Source organism: Molossus molossus, unplaced genomic scaffold, assembly GCF_014108415.1.
Source record: "Molossus molossus isolate mMolMol1 unplaced genomic scaffold, mMolMol1.p scaffold_m16_p_15, whole genome shotgun sequence".
In the NCBI taxonomy this organism is placed as follows: Eukaryota; Metazoa; Chordata; class Mammalia; order Chiroptera; family Molossidae; genus Molossus; species Molossus molossus.
The window spans coordinates 20444288-20464052 of NW_023425350.1; the positions used below are offsets into that span (position 1 = coordinate 20444288).

Consider the following 19765-nt stretch of genomic DNA (forward strand, 5'->3'; position numbering starts at 1 on the left):
CTTAGTTTCTCTGTTCTTATGGAGATATTTGGGGAATTTCAGAAAAAGTGCCACCACTGTTGCTATCTTCCAAGAACCCAACATAATTTTTAATGGCTGCAGAGTTTTACTTTATATGATTATGCCATATTGTATTTAATCATTCTTCTATTTCCACTGTTAGCATATAAACTGGCTGAGATGAATATTTTTCTGGTGTAATCTTTGCAAAAGAGACCTCATCCAACCAGGCTGATTTTCAACTACTCTGATCTTGGGCTTCCCAGCCTCCAGAACTAAATTTCCTTTGAAAAGAGATTAGAGGGTTGTGGTCCCTATACCATCTCAAGTCCTGAAGTGGGCCTGAAAAGATGCAGCCACACTGCCTCATTGGATCTGCACCACACAGTCCACCTGGAATGGCTGGAGACCCAAAGACCCCTTCTTGTCTGAGATTGTCCTGAGTTGCATGTATTGTTCTTAGGTAGCCTCAATGCCAAGAGGCTCTGAAGACCATTTCTTATGGATAGGAGTCATTGGAGGCCTCATTAGTAGTAGTTTGTCCCACTGTTCAGTGGGCTAGGGCACTCAGCATCCCCGTTTGAGTGGTAGCTGTCCTCTCCCCTACTAAACCTGTGTCTGTCCTGAAAGTAGACGGTGCATTAGGTTCAGGTGGAACTTAAGTAGGTGTATGTGTGTTGGGGAGCGTGGGTGCTCAAGTCATTTGCCCACTACAACCCTGGCCACACAGAAACTTCAGGTAACCCAATCATCTAAAAGTTTTGGTCATATCTTCAGTAAAAGAAAGATCAGTTTGTTTTGTTGTTTAAAGATTAATTTTTAGCACTGGCCAGTTTGGCTCAGCAGTTAGAGCATCCGCCTGCAGACCACAGAGTCCTGGGTTCGGTTCCCACTAAGGGCACGTACCTCGGTTGCAGTTTGTCCCTGGCCCAGTTGGGGTTGTGTGGGTGGCAGCTACTTGATGTTTCTCTCTCTCTTCCCCCCTTTCTCCCTCCAACTCTATCTGAAGATAAATGCAAAAATGTCCTCGGGTGAGGGTTAAAAAAAAAGATTAATTTTTAGAAGGGGTTTTTGTGAGTAAAGAATGTTATACTCACCCTGGCCAGTTTGGTTCAGCGGTTAGAGCATCGGCCTGCAGTCCAGAGAGACCCGGGTTCGGTTCCCGCTAAGGGCATGTGCCTCGGTTGCAGTTTGTCCCCGGCCCTGGTTGGTCGTGTGGGTGGCAGCCACTCGATGTATCCCTTTCACGTCGATGTTTCTCTCTCTCTTTCTTCCTCTTTCTCCCTCCCATTCTATCTGAACAAAAAATGGAAAAAAATGTCCTCGCGTGAGGATGAAAAAAAAAAAAGAATGTTATACTCTTTGTGGCTTTTGATACCAATTGCCAAATTGCTTTCCAAAAATGACAGTACCAACTTAATATTCCTTCAGTAATGTAGTTAATTTTTAATTATTCTTTTAATTGTACTTATATCAATAAATGAGTAGGCAAGTGGTTTTTTTTATTTCTTATTTTTTTAGGGAGAGAGAGAAACATCAATTGGCTGCCCTCCTGCACAGCCCCTACTAGGGTTTAAGCCCACAACCCAGGCCTCAACAACATGCCCTGACTGGGAATTGAACCCAGACCTCTCAGTCCAGGGACAATGCTCAGTCTACTGAGCCACACCAGCCGGATAGTAGGCAAGTGTTTTTTAAGCTTGGTGGCTTCTAAAGAAAAATAATACAATCATCTCAGCTATTCAGAACGTGGCCATCTGACAACCCCAGTTATGTAGTATCTAATTAAGACCAAAGGGATTACTAAAACAAGCTTTTGAGCTTCCAAGAATAGTTGTCACAAAAGCCGTAGATTAATGCAAACACCATATAATAGGAGATTGTTCAAGCTCATACTGGGAAATGGTTTCCACTAATTTTACTTTAAGATACAGTATCTTTTATAGTTTTGCATAGTACAGCAATGAGATGGCATTGGCAAAGAACAGGGAGAAATCGAAGCTGCCTTGATTTCTAGACATGGCTTGTCTTACCTAATATTAATCAACTAGAAGTCAAATTCAAGCAACATAGATATTTTCTCTGTCTTATGATTGATAATAATTCTTATTACTGCTCAAGTCATAGATTCAGACACATTTTAACTAAACCAACTGGTCAATTTGGGTGCATTTTATGCTTTGCTATAAGTTTTTGTTTTGAAAATCTGAGTTTATTTAGAAATCATGGAGTAATTATTGGATATTTTATTCAATTATATTTATTATATATTTTTATTTAAATTTTTATTATACAAATAGTACCCAATTATTAGAAAAATTATAACTTATAACTAAGTCTAAAAGAAGAGAATAAAATCCTTAACAATTCTACCATCTAGAGATAAGTGCTGTCATACTTGATATTTTTCTGTATGTATGTGTTTTGATCAAAACAGGATCAGTTATACCTACTATTATCTACTTTAAAAATATAATGTATGGGCTCAGTGGTTGAGCATCAACCAATGCACCAAGAGGTCACCGGTTCGATTCCCAGTCAGGGTACATGCACAAGTTGTGGGCCCAGTCCCCAGTGGGGGGCATGCAGGAGACAGCCAGTCGATGTTCTTTCTCATCGATGTTTTTATCTCTCTCTCCCTCTCCCTCCCTCTCTCTCTAAAATCAATAAAGAAAAAAAAAATATATATATATACACATATATACATATATAATGTATGCTAAACGTCTTTTCAAGTTTATAAACAAACTTTTTTTTTTTACTTTATTTTTATTGTTGACACTATTATAGATGTCCCTATTTTCCCTGCCTTTGCCCACCTTTACCCAGACCCCAGACCCCCTTCTCTTTGGCCCTCACCACACTGTTTTCTGTGTCTGTGGGTTATGCATACATGTTATTTGGCTAATTGTAATACCTGGTGCTCTCTATCCTCCTAGTAACCTGGGCTAGAAACCTTTAGATTATCTTTGATGAGTCTGTCTTCTTAGTCCATTACATCCAGTTGGGTATCAAATTCTCCCACTACTAACCCATGAAATACCATGAATCTATCTGTCCCTCCCTGATCCCACTGTGTTTGTCCTATCTCATACCTCTTCATTTTTAACCTTGACTTTTGCAGTCTTTTCCTACTTAATTGGCAATCATCCATACCTGTCATTTTTCTGAACTCGTATTATTTTATTGCTGCTATTAAAACTTACTGTCGTGATATTTAGATGCCTCTTCTAGCCTTTCTTTTCACCCCATTACCTGCCTTTCTTCTTTCCATTCTTTCTTTGTTTCCTCTTTTCCTCCTGTCTTTCTTTTCTCTCTTTTATTCTTTTTCTGCCCCTGAAATATTTGTACTGTTTTTCTTTTTTAATTTTTTTCTTTATTGATTTTAAAGAGAGAAGAAGGGAGAGGGAGAGAGAGATGGAAACATCAATGAGAGATAACATCGATAGGCCATCTCCTGCACACCTCTCACTGGGGATTGGGTCCACAACCTGGGCATGTGCCCTGACCAGGAATCGAACCAGCGACCTCTTGTTGCATGGGTCGACGTGCAGTCAGTGAGCCACATCAGCCAGGCATTGCTTTTTTATATATCAGTGATACTGCTTATTCTTGCCCAGACATGCCATGCATTTTCATTGCTATGTCCCAAACCTGTATCTACCTTTTGAAATTTCATATAACCATCAACCCTTGATTGTCAGATGTAATTTTTTCTTGAAGTTTTCCTCAATTTGAATTAATATCTCTCTTGTCTGCCTTTCTATTGCATTTTTTTTATGTACTTCATTTATATTCTGCTTTGTTATACCATGCCTGTCTTCATCCTACATGAATTTCTCTTCATATATATACCATGTTTTATTTAAAGAGTTACAAATTATTTCATTAACTCTTTACCTTGATAATCACTACCAAGTCATCTTTAAGGACTATCAAGACATTAAGCTTTCTCTTATATTAAAGAAAATATCAAGTACTGTTATAAAATACTCATGTGTAAAGTGTTCGTTTCCAATGGAATTTTCAGTAGTGTAATTCTAAGCAGTCTCTTTTTTATGGTTTTGCCCCTTTTAGGCTGGATCAGTGCATGTAAGAATTCGACGAGATGCAAATGAACAAATGGTTCTTGCTCATGTGACCAACAGGCTGTACACTCTAGTGTCTACTCTGACTGTTCAGATTTTCAAAGATGACTGGACAAGGCCTGCCTTATCGTGTGGGCCTGTTGCAGCTAATGTCCTAAATTTCTCAGATCATCACATAATCCCAATGCCTCCTTTAAAGGGCACTGATGAGTCAAACCCTGCCACATCAACTCCAACTAAACCCAGTAGTCCACCTCCAGAATTTTTGTTTAACACCCCTGGAAAAAATGTGAACCCAGTCATTCTTCTAAACACACAAACAAGACCTTATGGTTTGGGTCTTAATCATGGACACATACATTATAGCAGCATGGTTAATCAAGGACTTGGAGTTCCAGGAATTGGAGCAACCCAAGAATTCAGGACTGGTTTTACAAATATACCAAGTAGATATGGAACTAACAATAGAATTGGACAACCAAGACCCTGACATACTGTGACTTAATTTATTTTATGAGGAATATTGACTCCTTGACTTCCATTTTATTTAGTAATCCAACTTTGCATTGACTGTTCAGTCATTTATTGGAAATGTTAGAGAATAGTAGGCTAGTTCACATATGAAACCAATGAAACTATATATTTTTTAAATGTATTTAGAACTGAGAACCTTCTAAATGTTGTAGGCTTTAAATAGACTTCCTTTAAAACGTGTATTTCTCTAAATTTGAATTTTGCTATCTTTGGTTTTGTAGTCGACTACAGTGTAATATGAGATTACCTTTACAAGAGAACCATTTGATGGAGTGGATCTGTCACATAATATTTTCTTCAGTGAAATTTATAAACCTGCTTCTTGAATAATGATACACATTTTAGGAAAGGATAAAAATGTCCATCTTTAAATGCCCATCTTTTATAGCTTTTCCAAACTTAATTGCTGCATTTTTCTTTGAGGTCCTCCTGAATTATGTCTTGCAAAGTAAAAGAAAATTTTTTTATCAGAAATTTTAAAACATACTCTACCACCTAGTTTTTGTCATTTAAACATTTTGTAAATAGTCCATGGTTCTCAAAGTATTTCATTCTGGTTAATGAATCCTAGTTTTCTGTCTTACACATAAAACTGTCAGTAGACAGTTTTTTCTGTCTATTGACATAATGATGGAATTTATCTTTTTTGTCACTTTTTCATTGGTTGACTTAATTTCTCATTTTATTAACAAAACATCAAATATGTTACCAAAATATATGGAATTCAATGTACAGTATAATATGGGATTTATGGTATAATATGAGATTTCTTATCTTTTCAAAGTTACATAATCAATTTGAGATTATATTACATAATTCTACCAAAAGATGACCTTAAATTATAGAATACAGGATTTTCAGATCTGCTACAGGCAGTTTCTAACTTACTTCGTTTTGCTTTGTCAAACAGTGAATTGTTAATGTGATGAAATGTGAGAATTATATAGATTACTTTATTTTTTTTTATTATTTTCCAAGTGCAAATGTTGACTTTCCAGTGTGGCCAGTATTACTTATAAAGACTATAACAAGCAGCAGGTACAAAACACCTATGAGGTGTTTTTCATTATATTATAAGTTTTATGATTAGAGTTTTAAAAAGGGATTTTAGGAGTGGATTCAGCTTTTCTGGAATACAGTGACTCCTGGAGATTTGTGACTTTTCCAGCCATCACCCAGCTATCTAGAGAAGATTTGTGTTTTTGTAGAATATGCGACAGTTTCTTCATTCAACTTGTCCTCTTTTAAATATGAGCAACACTTCCAAACCTTATTTCTTCACTGTGGAATAACGAACATCTAAGAAGCCATCTCTATCAAGCAGAACCGTAGTTATCCTGTGATGATAAATGATCATATCCCAAATACCTTTTGCTTGGTGAGAAGTTGGTCACTGTCTATCTGCGACCCTGTTCAGGCATTTGACCTATTGATGAAATAGAGTCCACACTACCTTGACTGCTGGGGAAAATGAAACTGTAAAATGTAATAAGGCAACCTGTTTCTTGTCCTTTGTGTTATGTCCTCAAACTATTACTATGCCTATTACTGCTCTACCATTGCAGAGTGATTTTTCCTTCATTGACCTCATCTAAATGTGAATTCGGGTCATGCATGAAATCTGAACTGTCATGGACTGAGTGATGATTCAGAGGTATGTGCTGCCACCCTAAGCACATCTTCCTATCCCTGTGGGATTTTTCTTTTCAAGGTGCTGAACGCAGTTCTGCGTGAGGTTAAATGCCTACTTCCGCAACACCCACCAGAAGCAGCACCTGTGCAGTTGTCCCACCAAGGTGCCTTCATGCCCACCTACACTATTTGAGAAGTTGCCTGTGGGTTCTGAAGGAATTGGCTCTACTTGCTGAAATTCAGTAATGCCGACTGCTGCATGAATTATTATATAAAGAAGTTTCATTTGCTAAGCTCTGGCCAGCTTCTGGATATGAAAACAAGAAACTTGGCCAGCATAGGCCTTTAGGCAGTAGCCTTACTAGTAAATCTTGCCATGGAGTTACTTGAAGCTAGACAAACAAAGGAAGTTCAAATTGTATACTTGGCCCATGCTTTGTGATTAAGAGCAAGCTTCATGGAGTGTGATTAACCCTGTTTGAGAAAGCGCTGTTTGTAATGGAAAAAACACCGGACTGAAAGACAAAAATGGGGTTCCAATCCGCATACTGCCACTGGGTAAGTAGTTTTGTAGCTGTGGGCAGGTCATTTAACTTCTCTGAGTGAAAAGTTAGGGTAGGGAATGAATTAGTTGATCTGTGAACTATCAGCTCTAAAATTTTATGACTAAATCTATAGAATATATGCCCAGTTGCTAAATAGAATATTGTGCCCAGAATTTCCTTCCAGTGACTACCTCAGCATACAGGCCAAGTGTTACCTACACCAACACCTACGCCATTAATTTGAGGTGCCATGAGAATAGAAGGTGAACTGCAGGGTGACACCATTTAGGATTTTGTTTATTTCAGACTTGCCTCGAATAAATCTTTAAATCTGTTTAAGCAGATTTTTCAAGTCTTCTTTCTTTGTGGGAAAGGATTATTTTTGTGGGTGTTGGGGAAAAGATTAGGACAAAGTACCCTTAGCTTCCATAGAGTATGAAAGAATGGGGTGCGTTTTCATTTCTTCCTTAATCTCTGAAGTCACAGTTGAAATTATATACATGTATCAGCAACTGGGGAGGACCTGAATTTCAAGCCTCTGATGTAGCTGCTTTTAAACTGCCAATTTTTTTTTTTCCTTGATTAAAGAATGCCAGTCTTTTTGGGGAGACTGATCTGCTTACATAAGAAAATGTGTTTCACATTCCAAATTGTTTGAATTAAACTTTTTGAATAAAGAACAGACATGGGATTTTCTGTGATTTTGAGTAATTCTGGCTTGTTTCTTTATTCAGTAGCTATTTATTGGTAATTTAATTATCTCATATTTATCAAATACTTGTTGAGAGTCTAGTACATTCCAGGTACTGTACTGAGTAAATGTGCATACAGTATATTCGTTCTTGTGCCGTGCTATTGAGGCCAGAGGAACCCAGGATAAGTAAGAGTCCCCTTCAAGTAGCTGATAATCGTAATAGGAGTGATGAGACACAGAACTGTTGCACATGTCATCAGTAAACTCCTTCCCACTTCCTCCTCTTCTTTGGCTTCGTTTTCCTGACATCCTCTTTTTTTCCTGAATGATGAAACTAAGAGGAGATTACAATGCTAGAGGCCAGTAAGGAGGTGATGCTGCCACACATCATTCTGATGTCAGGAAAGGAAGAGAAAGTTTAGAAGGGGCGAGTTGAGCAGACACCGTTGACATAGATCATTTTTAGGTGGATAATAGATTGCCATACACTTTCAGACCCTTGGACTATATGAGCAAAGATTCTCAAATCACCAGGCTGAGATTGAGTCCCCAGAGCCTTCATGGGCTCAGGGTGCCCTTTATTTAAGCAGTTACTAGTTTAAAAGTACCTTTAATAATACTAACATCATCATCATCAAATTGCCACCCAACAAGTCTAGCTTCTTGCAAAAATGTTAACTTAGATAACACATGGCCAAGTTTTCTGACTAATGCTGCATCAGGTAAAAATCTTTTAGTGCTGAAGTCAAAAAACACTAATTGCTTAAGATTTTCAAATATACCCATGAAGGTAAGCCATCCATCACTGCTCACACAATTTCCTGCCAGATCCAGCTGCTGGAGGTTTTTCAGAGGGTTCTTTTCAAAAAATGCACCTGGTAAAAAAATAGAAATTAGTATTTTAGTTGGAAGCAAAACAATTTCTTGAAGAAATGGCCATGTTTGGACCAGTGCTTTGCTTTAGAAATTCCCTATAGATAGAGCAGTCAGTAATTATAAATTTGGTCCATTGTATTTACAAATTATATTATTCCTAAAGTGTAAGGGAGTCTAATAAAAGGTAATTAGTATTTAGTGAATTAGTATAATTAAATAACATAATTATACTTTATAACATGTTTAAAATAAAATATTAATGATAACCAATATCTATAAGTATAATTGATTTAATTAGTGTAATTCATTTATATTGGCAAACCAATGGAAATAAATTATATTTTTTCAATTCTAGGAAATGGAAGATTACTTAAAAATTGAGGCACGAGAGATGCTATTAAAGAAATACTCATGGGGTAAAAAAGGAGAAACATCTGTAACAAAAATAAAATAATAACAATAAAAATAAAATAAAATGAAAAAAGAAATATTCAGTACTTGTTTTAAAACGAGGTCAAGCTCCTGGCAGTCTTAGGTCAAGCTTAGGTCTTCTGAGAGGCAAACAATGCCTTTTGTTTCTTGGGTATGAAAATGTCCCTAAACTGTAAACTTGAGTAAGTAAGCTTCCCTCAGTATCTCATGATTTGGGTTTGAGTGCTGGTTTTTGTTTTTTAACTTTTATTATTTTGTTGTTAATTCTCACCCAAGGATATCTTTCCATTGATTATTTTTAGAGAGAGTGGAAAGGAGGGAGGGAGGGAAAGAGAAACATCGATGTGAGAGAGACACATCAATTGGCTGCATCCTGCACCACCCCGATGGGAGCTGGGGAGAGAACACTGCCCTTGACAGGAAATCAAACCTGAGACCCTTTGGTGTGTGGGCCAATGCTCTAACCACTGAGCAAAACCAGCCCCGGGGGGGGGGGGGTGAGGGGGGGTTAACCCTTCCTAAACTCTTCAGGAACTTCCTCCATTCCTAAGAGAATAGGGCACTCTAAAGTACCTCCTACAAAGGGAAGGGGGATGTTCTAATCATGACCATGAAGATAACTCACTAAGGAATAGAGGAATAAAAACAGTAGGTTTCTGGGTCTGAAAGACTGCACAGAACAGAGCACCCCACCTACCTGGACTGCTCACTTCTGCAGAGTTAGAAGACAAAGAAGTAAGGTCCATTTGCTGTAAGCCATGGTGTAGTTGGGTCTCATTATACCAGCTGGGCCTGTGCCCATCCTAACTCATACACAGGGCCTCACTTTCTCCTCCATTCCTTCTCATAAGGAGCCTGTATTATTTCTTATAGGTGGCTTTCTCCCTGCTCTTTTCTGCCTCTGCCTTTTGCATGTGCTTCCCAGCATGGCATGCACTCAGTCAAAATGCTGGTTGTCAGTCAGCTGTCTGTAAGGCTCCTGCCCCAAAGAGCAACTTCTTTTCTCCTCAACTAGCAGACCAGATTTCACCACCTTAAAGGAACTTAAAAAAGAATGGAAAGCCCATTTGTGAGCTGTTTATGCAGGCTATCTAAGGTTTAAGAATGGTATCAATAAGAGAACTTCTTGGATAATCATTAGAATGTGTGCAAACACAGAAACCAAGAACAAGAAACATAATCCATAATCCAAGGCCATGCATTTTGTTCATTTACTCTGCAGTGGTTTTGTCATCATGATGAGCAGACTGGTCTTGAGAGAAAAGGAATCCGACAATTAGAGCTGAGGGCTGTATGTGGACTGCGGAGAATGGAAGTGGCTTGATCCACATTTCAGGCAGACTCTCAAATGCTCTGGGTAGGAGGATTCTGATCCTTGAAAGATTCCTGCTTCCTAAACAACATTCTGGTATTGCCAGAGCTCTTGCCAGATTTTCATTCAGCAAACATTTTTCATTGCCTACGGATTGTCCTGGATGCTGGAGGTATGTGAAAAAGACAGACATGGTCACTGTCTTATTGGGCTTACAATATAAGGTGAAAACATACATTATAAATTGAATGGGTGCTAGATACTGTTGTAGGCCAGAGTGCCCTGGGAGCACACATAGGCAATAAACCTTCCGTCCCCACTTTGTTCCCAGAACACTGGCAGTTGGGCTTATCTGCTCCAGGAGAAAAACTGAAGGATCCACCTCTGGAGAAATTGAACTGCTTCCAAGAAAAGGTTCTCCTTTTCTTTTCTTTTTTTTATCCTCACCCGAGGACATTTTTCCATTTTTTGTTCAGGTAGAGTAGGAGGGAGAGAGAGGAACAGAGAGAGAGAGAGAAACATCGACGTGAAAGGAACACATCGAGTGGCTGCCACCCGCACAACCGACCAGGGCCGGGGACAAACTGCAACCGAGGTATGTGCCCTTAGTGGGAACCGAACCCGGGTCTCTCAGGACCGCAGGCCGATGCTCTAACCGCTGAACCAAACCGGCCAGGGCGGTTCTCCTTTTCTTAAAGAAGCATTTTTCTTTCCTGATCACCCACAGGGAAGCTAACCAGCTGAAGAGTCACCCCTTCCCTCAGGCACGGAGCTTATCAACTTTGCCTCACTCTAAAATGTCAAGAGAACAGCACGGAAATATCAGATATTTGAGAACAGCCTCCAACCAGGAAGACAGACTAAAAGCAAACAGACTAAAACCCCCAAGAAATGAGGTAACATAGGGAATAGGAAAAACAAACTTCAAAAACATTTTTCAGGGACCTTAAAAAGGTACTGCATCTACCCAACAAAACTAAGATGCTATTATTTTATTTTATTTTTTTAGTACAATTGGAGAAAAGAAGACTGGAAAATAAAAATGTGATATCAGGATCCATGTGGCAGAATGATTGGGTTTAGGATTTACCAAATTCTAGAACATGAGTAGGATCTTGTGATGGCTCTCTTTCTGAGAACAGACTGGATATTAAAGTTCAGCCTCAAACAGTTAAATTGAAAGATGCCATTTAAGAAAGGGTTTTGTTAGAACAGGTGGAATAGATCCCATAGCTACTAACAATTTCTTTCTGGTAGTCCCAGATTGCTGATGGGCTAGAAACAAAATTTTGTGAGTCATAATTTTTTGTAATGGCTATTGAAGCCCTAAGATCAAATGCAGTCTCTGAGGAAGAGAAGCTGAGAGCCTGGGGTCAAGCTCTAATTGGGAGCATTTAATATCTGGGTAGAGGTACTGCCATTGCAAAGGAGACCGAAAAGTAGCTAAGGTGCTGTGGAAGGCAAGAGAACATTTTGAAAAGGAGGGAGTGCTCAGTGTCAACTTCGACAGAGGGATCAAGTAAATTAAACACTTTTGAAAAGTGTACATTTTAATCAGCCCCAAAAAGAAACTCAGTCACTCCAACCTCCATCCCAAAACCCCTCCCCAGACCCTGGCAACCAGGAATCTACATTCTGTCACTATAAATTTGCCTATTTGGCAAGTGAAAAGAATTATACAACATGTGGTCTTGTGTAACCAATTTCTTTCATTTAGTATATTTTCAAGGTTCATCCATGTTGTAGCACCTTCCAATACTTTGTTTCTTTTTATGGATGAATACAATAATATTCTATTGTGTGAATATACTACATTTCATTTTGTTTATCCATTCATTAGTGAGAGGGTTCTACTATATAAGTGTGTATGTGTAGGGTATATATATATATTCCTATATATAATCATCTATATCTATATTGAGCTAAACATGAGGTGAATTCATATCACTGTCTCCAATTCTAATGTATTACCATGAATCATTCTAGTCTCCTCCTGCTGTAAATTCCCACCCCAACATTGAGAAACCTGGCTTCCACCATCTGCCATCTACTTACTCAACTGTTCAGTTCCAGCGCAAATGTATAGCAGCATCAGAATTGTCAACCTGTAACCCCAAGTGGACATAACTATCAAATAAAGTACAGTGCTTATGTACAGTTTCTTTTGCCTTTAATAATCAGCGGTTCTTGCCCTGGCCAGTTTGGCTCAGCGGTTGAGTGTCAGCCTGCGGACCAGAGTCCCGGGTTCCCACTAGGGGCACATACCACACAAAAAAATAATACATCGGCGGTTCTCAACCTGTGGGTCACGACCCCTTTGGGGGTCAAACAACCCTTTCACAGGGGTCGCCTAAGACATAACAGTAGCAAAATTATAGTTATGAAGTAGCAACAAAAATAATTTTATGATTGGGGTCACCACAACATGAACTGTATTAAAGGGTCGTGGCATTAGGAAGGTTGAGAACCACTGCCTAGTTTAACAGATCATTTTCAAAATTCTTTAGGTCGATTTCATTTCCCCTCCTCCCCTGCAGCAAGCTTGTAATTCCTAGTTTGTAATATAGTGAGATTGTTTTGCATTCTGCATTATGTCCTTGGGTTCCCCAGACCTCCTAAATGACTTTTTTCAGTTTGAACTTTACTTTGTGCTGTAAAGTTCTGAGTTTCAACAAACAAATAATAGTGTCAGAGTGCACAATCATAGAATCATACAGAATAGTTCCACTGCCCTAAAAAATCCCCTGAGCTGCATCTGTTTAACCCTCCCTCCTCTCCTCCCAAGCCCCTGACAACTGCTAAGCTTTTCACTCTCTCAGTTGTTTTGCCTTTTCCAGAACGTCATATAAATGGAAGCCTACATTTTGTAGCCTTTTAAGATTTGCTTTTCTCACCTAGTAATATGTATTGAAGTTTCCTGATGTCTCTTCGTGGCTTGATAGCTCATTTCTTTCTAGCACCGAATGATACACTGCTGTACGGCTGTGCCACAGTTTGTTCATCCATCACCTGTTGAAGGACATCTCAGTTGCTTCCAGTTTGGGGCAACATTCAGTAAACGCTTGTGTTTCCGTTTTGACTAATGAAAGAAATTATGTCACTCTCTCTTTCTTGAACAATCTTGCTCGATTTTTATCTATTTTATTACCCTTTTTAAGGAACCAATTTTAAGCTTTATTAGTCCTTACTCTTGTTTTCTGTTTCTTTGATTTATAGGCACACCTTGGATATATTTTGGGTGTGGTTCCAGACCCCCTCAATGAAGAGAGTCTTGATCTTTTTGCTGGTAAAGGGTCTTGCCTTCAATTTGTAAAAAAAAAAAAAAAAACAAACAAAACATCTGAGAAGCTCAATAAAGCAAAGTGCAATATCGTGAGGTATGCCTGTACTTTTATGTTTATTATCTTGTGGTTTATTCTGTTGTTTTTCTGGCTTCTTAGAAACATTAATTTTTAGCCTTTCATCTTTAATATCAGTATTATGTGTATTTTATTCAAACCCTGCTTTTACTGCATGCCACACATTTTGATATATAGTGTTTTCTTACCATCTGATTATGGTTTTTTTATTTTTTTTTATTTTTTATTCTCACCCGAGGATTTTTTTCCATTTTTGGTACAGATAGAGTGGGAGGGAGAGAGAGAAAGGGAGAGAGAGAGAGAAACATCGACGTGAAGGGACACATCGAGTGGCTGCCACCTGCACAACCAACCAGGGCCAGGGACAAACTGCAACCAAAGTACGTGCCCTTAGCGGGAACCGAACCCGGGTCTCTCTAGACCGCAGGCCAACGCTCTAACCGCTGAGCCAAACTGGCCAGGGCTGATTATGTTTTTGTTGAAGCTTGTCACTATGAACTTGTTGTGGATCTATCAGTCAAATTGTGTGATTTTTTCCTCCAGTAGCCTGAGTATAGGTAAAGAAAAAGTGGAAAATTATAGCCAAACTGGGCTTGGAGTCTTTCCAGAAAAGCCCATCCCAACCATTGTATCTAATTTCATACCTCACTTCCACATTTCATTTTCTCGCTGCATCTCATTATGTGGTCTTTCTTTGATTAGAAACTGTCTCCCATTATACTTTCTTCATTTCACTACTGCACCCATTGCTCATATCCATCACTCAATGTCATTGCCTCCACTGACTGCTGAGACTGCGGGCCAGGAGAGTTTCACGGGGGACTGCAGGAGATGGAGGTGGGACGAGGACAAGGCCACGAACAGGCGGTTGAAGCCTGAATTGGCAGAAATGGTCAAGCATGCCTTTGAGAAGGTGGACGTGCCCATATTAAATTTAATTAACTTGCCACTGGGAACTATCATGTAATCCTGCCTTTCACAATTATCCACAGGCACTCAGGAAATCTGTTACATCCAAAATCTGTTACATCCAAAATCTGAGGCCTTCTTTTAGAAATTAAGGACAAGTGACTGTTCTCTCCATTGGCGTCCATTGGCGTGTAGGGAAAGGAAGCAAGGTGACACAGATCAAGAGCAGAAATTCAGAGCCAGTAGTGACCTCGGCAAGACAAGGATTAGGACAGTGGTTTTTTCTTAGCTCTAGGGTATCCCCTCCTTTAGTGGAAAAGGAAATAAATTTAATAGGTTATAATCAGTTTCAAGTGAAATAGAACGAATAGAAAGTAAAGTGTATCACGCATATAAGATAATTACTTTTTGTGAAACTTTTTTTTTTTTTGTCCTCACCTGAGGATATTTTTCCATTTATCTTCAGATAGAGTGGGAGGGAGGGGGAGAGAGACAGAGAAAAAGAGAGAGAGAGAGACATTGACGCAAGAGAGGCATGTCAATTGGTTGCCTCTGTACAACCCTGACCAGGACCAGGGACCAAGCTGCAACTGAAGTACATGCCCTTGACCGGAATTTAACCCGCAACTCTTTGGTCCTCAGGCTGAGGCTCTAACAGCTGAGCCAAACCGGCCAGGGCTGAAAGCTTTTTTTAAAAGATAACCCTGGCCTGGCTGGTGTGGCTCACTGGTTGAGCGTCGACCCTTGCATGTACCAAGAGGTCACCAGTTCAATTCCCCGTCAGGGCACATTCCCACGTTCTGGGCACAATCCCCAGTGTGGGGCATACAGGAGGCAGGCAATCGATGTTCTCTCTCATTGATGTTTCTATCTTTCTCTCCCTCTCCCTTCCTCTTTCTCTAAAATCAATAAAGAAAAAAAAAAAAAGAAAGAAAGAAAGAAAAGATAACCCTGGTATCTGGTTCCCCTGGAAACCCATAGAGGATATGGTCACAGTACCATTTATTGACAAAATACAAAGGGTCAGTGTTAAACTTCTTTATATGCATTAGTTTAGTTACTGATTAGCACAATAACCACTAATATAGGAGATATTATAATTATCCTCATTTTCCCAATGAGCAAACTGAGACTCAGAAACTGTGAGTTGTTGCAGGTCATTCACACATCTATCGAGTGGAAGGGATGAACATCTATCTAACCAATGCACATAACCATTTTGTAAAGATGGAGCCTCTAGGGGCCTTCTTATGTCTCTGCTTCTTTATAAAACAGGGATAATATTGTTACCTTTTATTAGGGATATAATGATAACTTCACAAATTCTTTTTTAAAAGACTTTGAAAATAAGTTACGACTATTGAGTAGTTCATTTTGTTTTGTTTTTATTGTTTTTTTTAATTGCATTGTAGAGTACAGTGTTACAGCTAAATTTCCAAGAGTCAGTTGCCTTCTGTTATGCTTATTTTTCTCATTTATCTTTGGAGGCAATAAGGCACCAGACAAGTAAAGTCAAATGGCAAATGACTGCCTAGCTCAGTTCTTATTTCATTAAACACACCATCTCCCTCTCTGGTCTCACAGGCCAGCCTCAGAAGTAGGCAGATTAGGCAGCCACCTGCTTAAAGATCTGGAAGATACTAAAAGGTCTCTACCTAAAAATGCCTCCCTCACATGTAATTCTAATTGCACACACTCCCCAGTGGCATCTTTGGAAAGGTACATCCTTTCCAATTCACTTAAGGTCGAAGTTACCTGAGAGGGGTTATTTATTAGCTAACTAGTCACTCTGTCACAGAAGCCACCTGCTTCCAGAATCACTCAGGATAGAGAAGGGGCCTGAAGAAGGATACCCAGGGAGATATGATTTGATGGGTTAAGGGAGTGGGTAGAGAAGATGGAAGTGGAGTTAAGATTTAAGGAAAGGAAAGATCCAGAATTTGAAGTAATTTTAGTTTATTTTGTTTTTTTTTTATCCTCATCGGAGAACACTTGAATTTATCTTTAGATAGAGTGGGAGGGAGAGAGGGGGGAAGAGAGAGAGACACACACACATCAACGTGAGAGAGACACATCGAGTGGCTGCCATCCACACAACCCCAACCAGGGCCAGGGACAAACTGCAACCAAGGTACGTGCCCTTAGCGGGAACCGAACCCCAGTCTCTCTGGTCCACAGGCCGACGCTCCAACCGCTGTGCCAAACTGGCCAGGGCTGAAGTAACTTTAGGAAAGGCGAAACCATTGGGCAGCCTACTGACTTAGAGACATACCCATCTCTAAGAGAGAAGGTTTTAAAAAGAGGAGCAGGAGGAGATAAAGCAAAGAACTTGTATGCATGTACGCACAACCAATGGACGCAGACAGTAGTTTGGGGAAAGCAGGAGGGAGGTGGAAGCAGGGAGAAGGAGGTCAGTGGAGGAGAAATGGGGGGAAAGAGGAACAGGTAGGGAGTTAGTGTTTAATGGGTACAGAGTTTCAGTCGGAAAAGATGAAACAGTTCTGGAGATGGAGGTGACGGTGGTTGCACAAGAATGTGAATGCCCTTAATGCCCTCGACCTGCACAATGAACCTATGGCCCTGCAAATGGGCTCTAGACCATCTGTGAGGGGAATGAGGAAGGCAGCCGAGGCTGTTCTCACTCATCCTTTGCCTTCGAGATGGCTCCAGTGATCCTCACCTCCTAGAAGTCACTCCCATACTGTCCCTTCCACACTAGCTAGGGCTAACCTGGGTAGTTAGTAGGAAGCAGCAGAAATGACCTTCCAAGACTAGATCATAAAAGACATTGCAGCTTCCAACTGGTTCTCTCTTCGATCTTTTATCTGGGGGATGTGAGCTACCATGTGGTGAGAACACTTAAGCAGCCTATGGAGTGGTCCAGGAGCGGGATGCTGAGGCCTCCAGTCGACAGCCAGCATTGACCTGCCACCCAGGTGAGGAGCCAGCTGCCCAGGGAGCAGATCCTCAGCAAATCCAGCTGACACTGGGACGGCAAGGTCATGACAAAGCCAGAACCACCTAAGCTGCTCGCAAACTCCTGATTTACAGGAACTGTAAAACAACGTCTATAGTTGTTTTAAACAACTAAGTTTCCATGTAATCTGTTACACGGAACTTCATAACTAATCTGATAGCATGAGGATCCTTCGTCAGTTGCCTGAGGCTGGTGGTGTCTTCAGTCACTTATCAGTCTCAATTTGTTACTGGGATTATATCACAGCTACTTGCAGACATCCTGTGACCCCATTTACATAAAGTTGAACTTACCTTTATATGTTTTGAATACCCAGTAGGTGACCTAAAAACTTTCCCCAGATTGGAGGGGCATTGCTGGATGTCAGACAGTTAAAGCTAGGAAGAGCAGTTTCTGCATAATACACCTTGTCAGATAATGTGAATGTTTTTCCTTTAATACTGTAGGTGAAATGCTTAAAAACCTGAAGGCAGGCCAGTGTTTTAAATCATTTTACTCCTGTGCAGCCGGTGTGGCTCAGCAGATTGAGTGTGGTCCCAGGAAATGAGGGGTCCCGATTGGATTTCTGGTCAGGGCACATGCTTGGGTTGTGGGCTTGATCCCCAGTAGGGGGCATGCAGGAGGAAGCTGATTGATGTTTCTCTCTCACGTCAATGTTTCTATCTCTCTCTCAAAAAAACAAAAAAAACAATAAAAATATGTTTTTAATTTTTTTTTTATCCTTACCCAAGGACATTTTTTCCATTTTTTGTTCAGGTAGAGTGGGAGGGAGAGAGAGGAAGGGAGAGAGAGAGAGAGAAACATCGATGTGAAAGGGACACATCGAGTGGCTGCCACCCACACGACCAACCAGGGCCGGGGACAAACTGCAACCGAGGTACGTGCCCTTACTGGGAACGAACCCGGGTCTCTCAGGACCGCAGGCCAACGCTCTAACCACTGAGCCAAACCGGCCAGGGCTAAAAATATATTTTTAAACAAAAATAAATAAATCACTACACTCCTTAACTTATTTTTTATTTTTATTTTTTATCCTTACCCGAGGACATTTTTCCATTTTTTGTACAGATAGAGTGGGAGGGAGAGAGAGGAAGAGAGAGAGAGAGGGAAACATCGATGTGAAGGGTCACATCGAGTGGCTGCCACCCGCACAACCAACCAGGGCCGGGGACAAACTGCAACGTAGGTACGTGCCCCTAGCGGGAACCGAACCCGGGACTCTCTGGTCTGCAGGCCAACGCTCAACTGCTGAGCCAAACTGGCCAGGGCCACTCCTTAACTTATATGAATGCTCTTTAAATATATTTGTATAAAAAAAGGAGAAGGAAAAAAATAAAGGCAAGAAAGAAAGAAAAGAAGGAAGGAGGAACGGAAGAGAAAGTCAACTTCAGAACATTGTTAGGACCAACCTCTTTTTTCTCGGCTGTGTGTGTGTACCTACCTAGAATTCTAATCTCTGCATCTGTGACTCTCCAGTTTTTCAGCCCAAGTTTGATGAGTTGTGGGGTCCCCTCCAGTTGCTCCAGCAGCCTGGTCAGAATGACTCGTGCATCACTCCACCAGGGTAGCATCAGCACAGTTAGCTGTTTCAAGATGTGCAGCCTGTCAACTTGAAGAACCAGAGACCAGGTCAGGAATTGGATTCATCTCAAAACTGATGAAGGATGAAGGGATATGGGAAGAGTAATGGTCTTTCTCAATGTGCCTACTCATTGTACAGTGAGAACCAACTTGTTGCCCTGGCCGGTTTGGCTCAGCGATTAGAGCGTTGGCCTGTGGACCAGAGAGTCCCGGGTTCAGTTCCCACTAAAGGCACGTACCAAAAAAAAAAAGAGAATCAACTTGTTTTTTGGTTAGTATTTTATGTAAAGTGTTCAAGAATATACAAACATTATGCAGGATAGTATAATGAAACTGTGCGTACTAATAAGCCAACTTTCAACAAACACCAAATCATGGACAGTCTTGCTTCATCCTCACCTAATTCCTTCCCTTCTGTATTATTCTGAAGCAAATATCAGACAGTAAGTATCAGGTGTTTTTTTTTTTAAACATAATCACAATATCGTTATCACAACTTTAAAATCCTATTAATAACTCCTTAAGCAAAGTTGTCTTAAATATCATTTACTCTCAGACACTAGTTTCCGAAAAGGAGGCAAGCAGGTGGGAGCCTCAGGTGCATGTGAAAACTAGTGACTTAAAAGCCATGGGCCTGTGTTCCTTAAGGACAGATTAAGAAAAGGCTATATGACTTCCTGAAGGTGCAGCTATTAAAGCAAAATTGTCATTCTTACTCAGTTCATGTAGAGCTTCATTTCCGCCCTCTTCCAGGTGATTTTCAGATAAATCAAGAATGCTCAGCTTGTCCAAATTGTGAAGATTTTGAGCTGGAAAAAAAAATTTA

The 19765-nt window shown here is 40.2% G+C and overlaps 2 protein-coding genes across 12 annotated transcripts in view; one reads left to right on the plus strand and one right to left on the minus strand.

Annotated features, from left to right (window-relative positions):
* The window catches only part of SLC30A6 (solute carrier family 30 member 6), a 38191-nt gene extending 32992 nt beyond the window's left edge, over positions 1-5199 (plus strand). For 3 of the 7 annotated variants that reach the window (XM_036262603.1, XM_036262602.1, XM_036262605.1), the window contains exon 9: positions 4078-5198. In XM_036262603.1, the coding sequence (XP_036118496.1) occupies positions 4078-4578 (501 nt within the window). In that variant the 3' untranslated portion in view covers positions 4579-5198. Of the gene's footprint in view, positions 1-4077 lie in introns of all 7 variants that reach the window. The other 4 variants (XM_036262599.1, XM_036262600.1, XM_036262601.1 and 1 more) reach the window with 4 other exon arrangements.
* Positions 5200-7522: 2323 nt separating this feature from the next.
* NLRC4 (NLR family CARD domain containing 4) overlaps positions 7523-19765 on the minus strand; it is a 33191-nt gene continuing 20948 nt past the window's right edge. For 3 of the 5 annotated variants that reach the window (XM_036262594.1, XM_036262598.1, XM_036262595.1), the window contains 3 exons: positions 19656-19748; positions 18800-18967; positions 8057-8368 (listed from right to left, as the gene is read on the minus strand). In XM_036262594.1, the coding sequence (XP_036118487.1) occupies positions 8076-8368; positions 18800-18967; positions 19656-19748 (554 nt within the window). In that variant the 3' untranslated portion in view covers positions 8057-8075. Of the gene's footprint in view, positions 8369-13099; positions 13193-18799; positions 18968-19655; positions 19749-19765 lie in introns of those variants that run through there. The other 2 variants (XM_036262596.1, XM_036262597.1) reach the window with 2 other exon arrangements.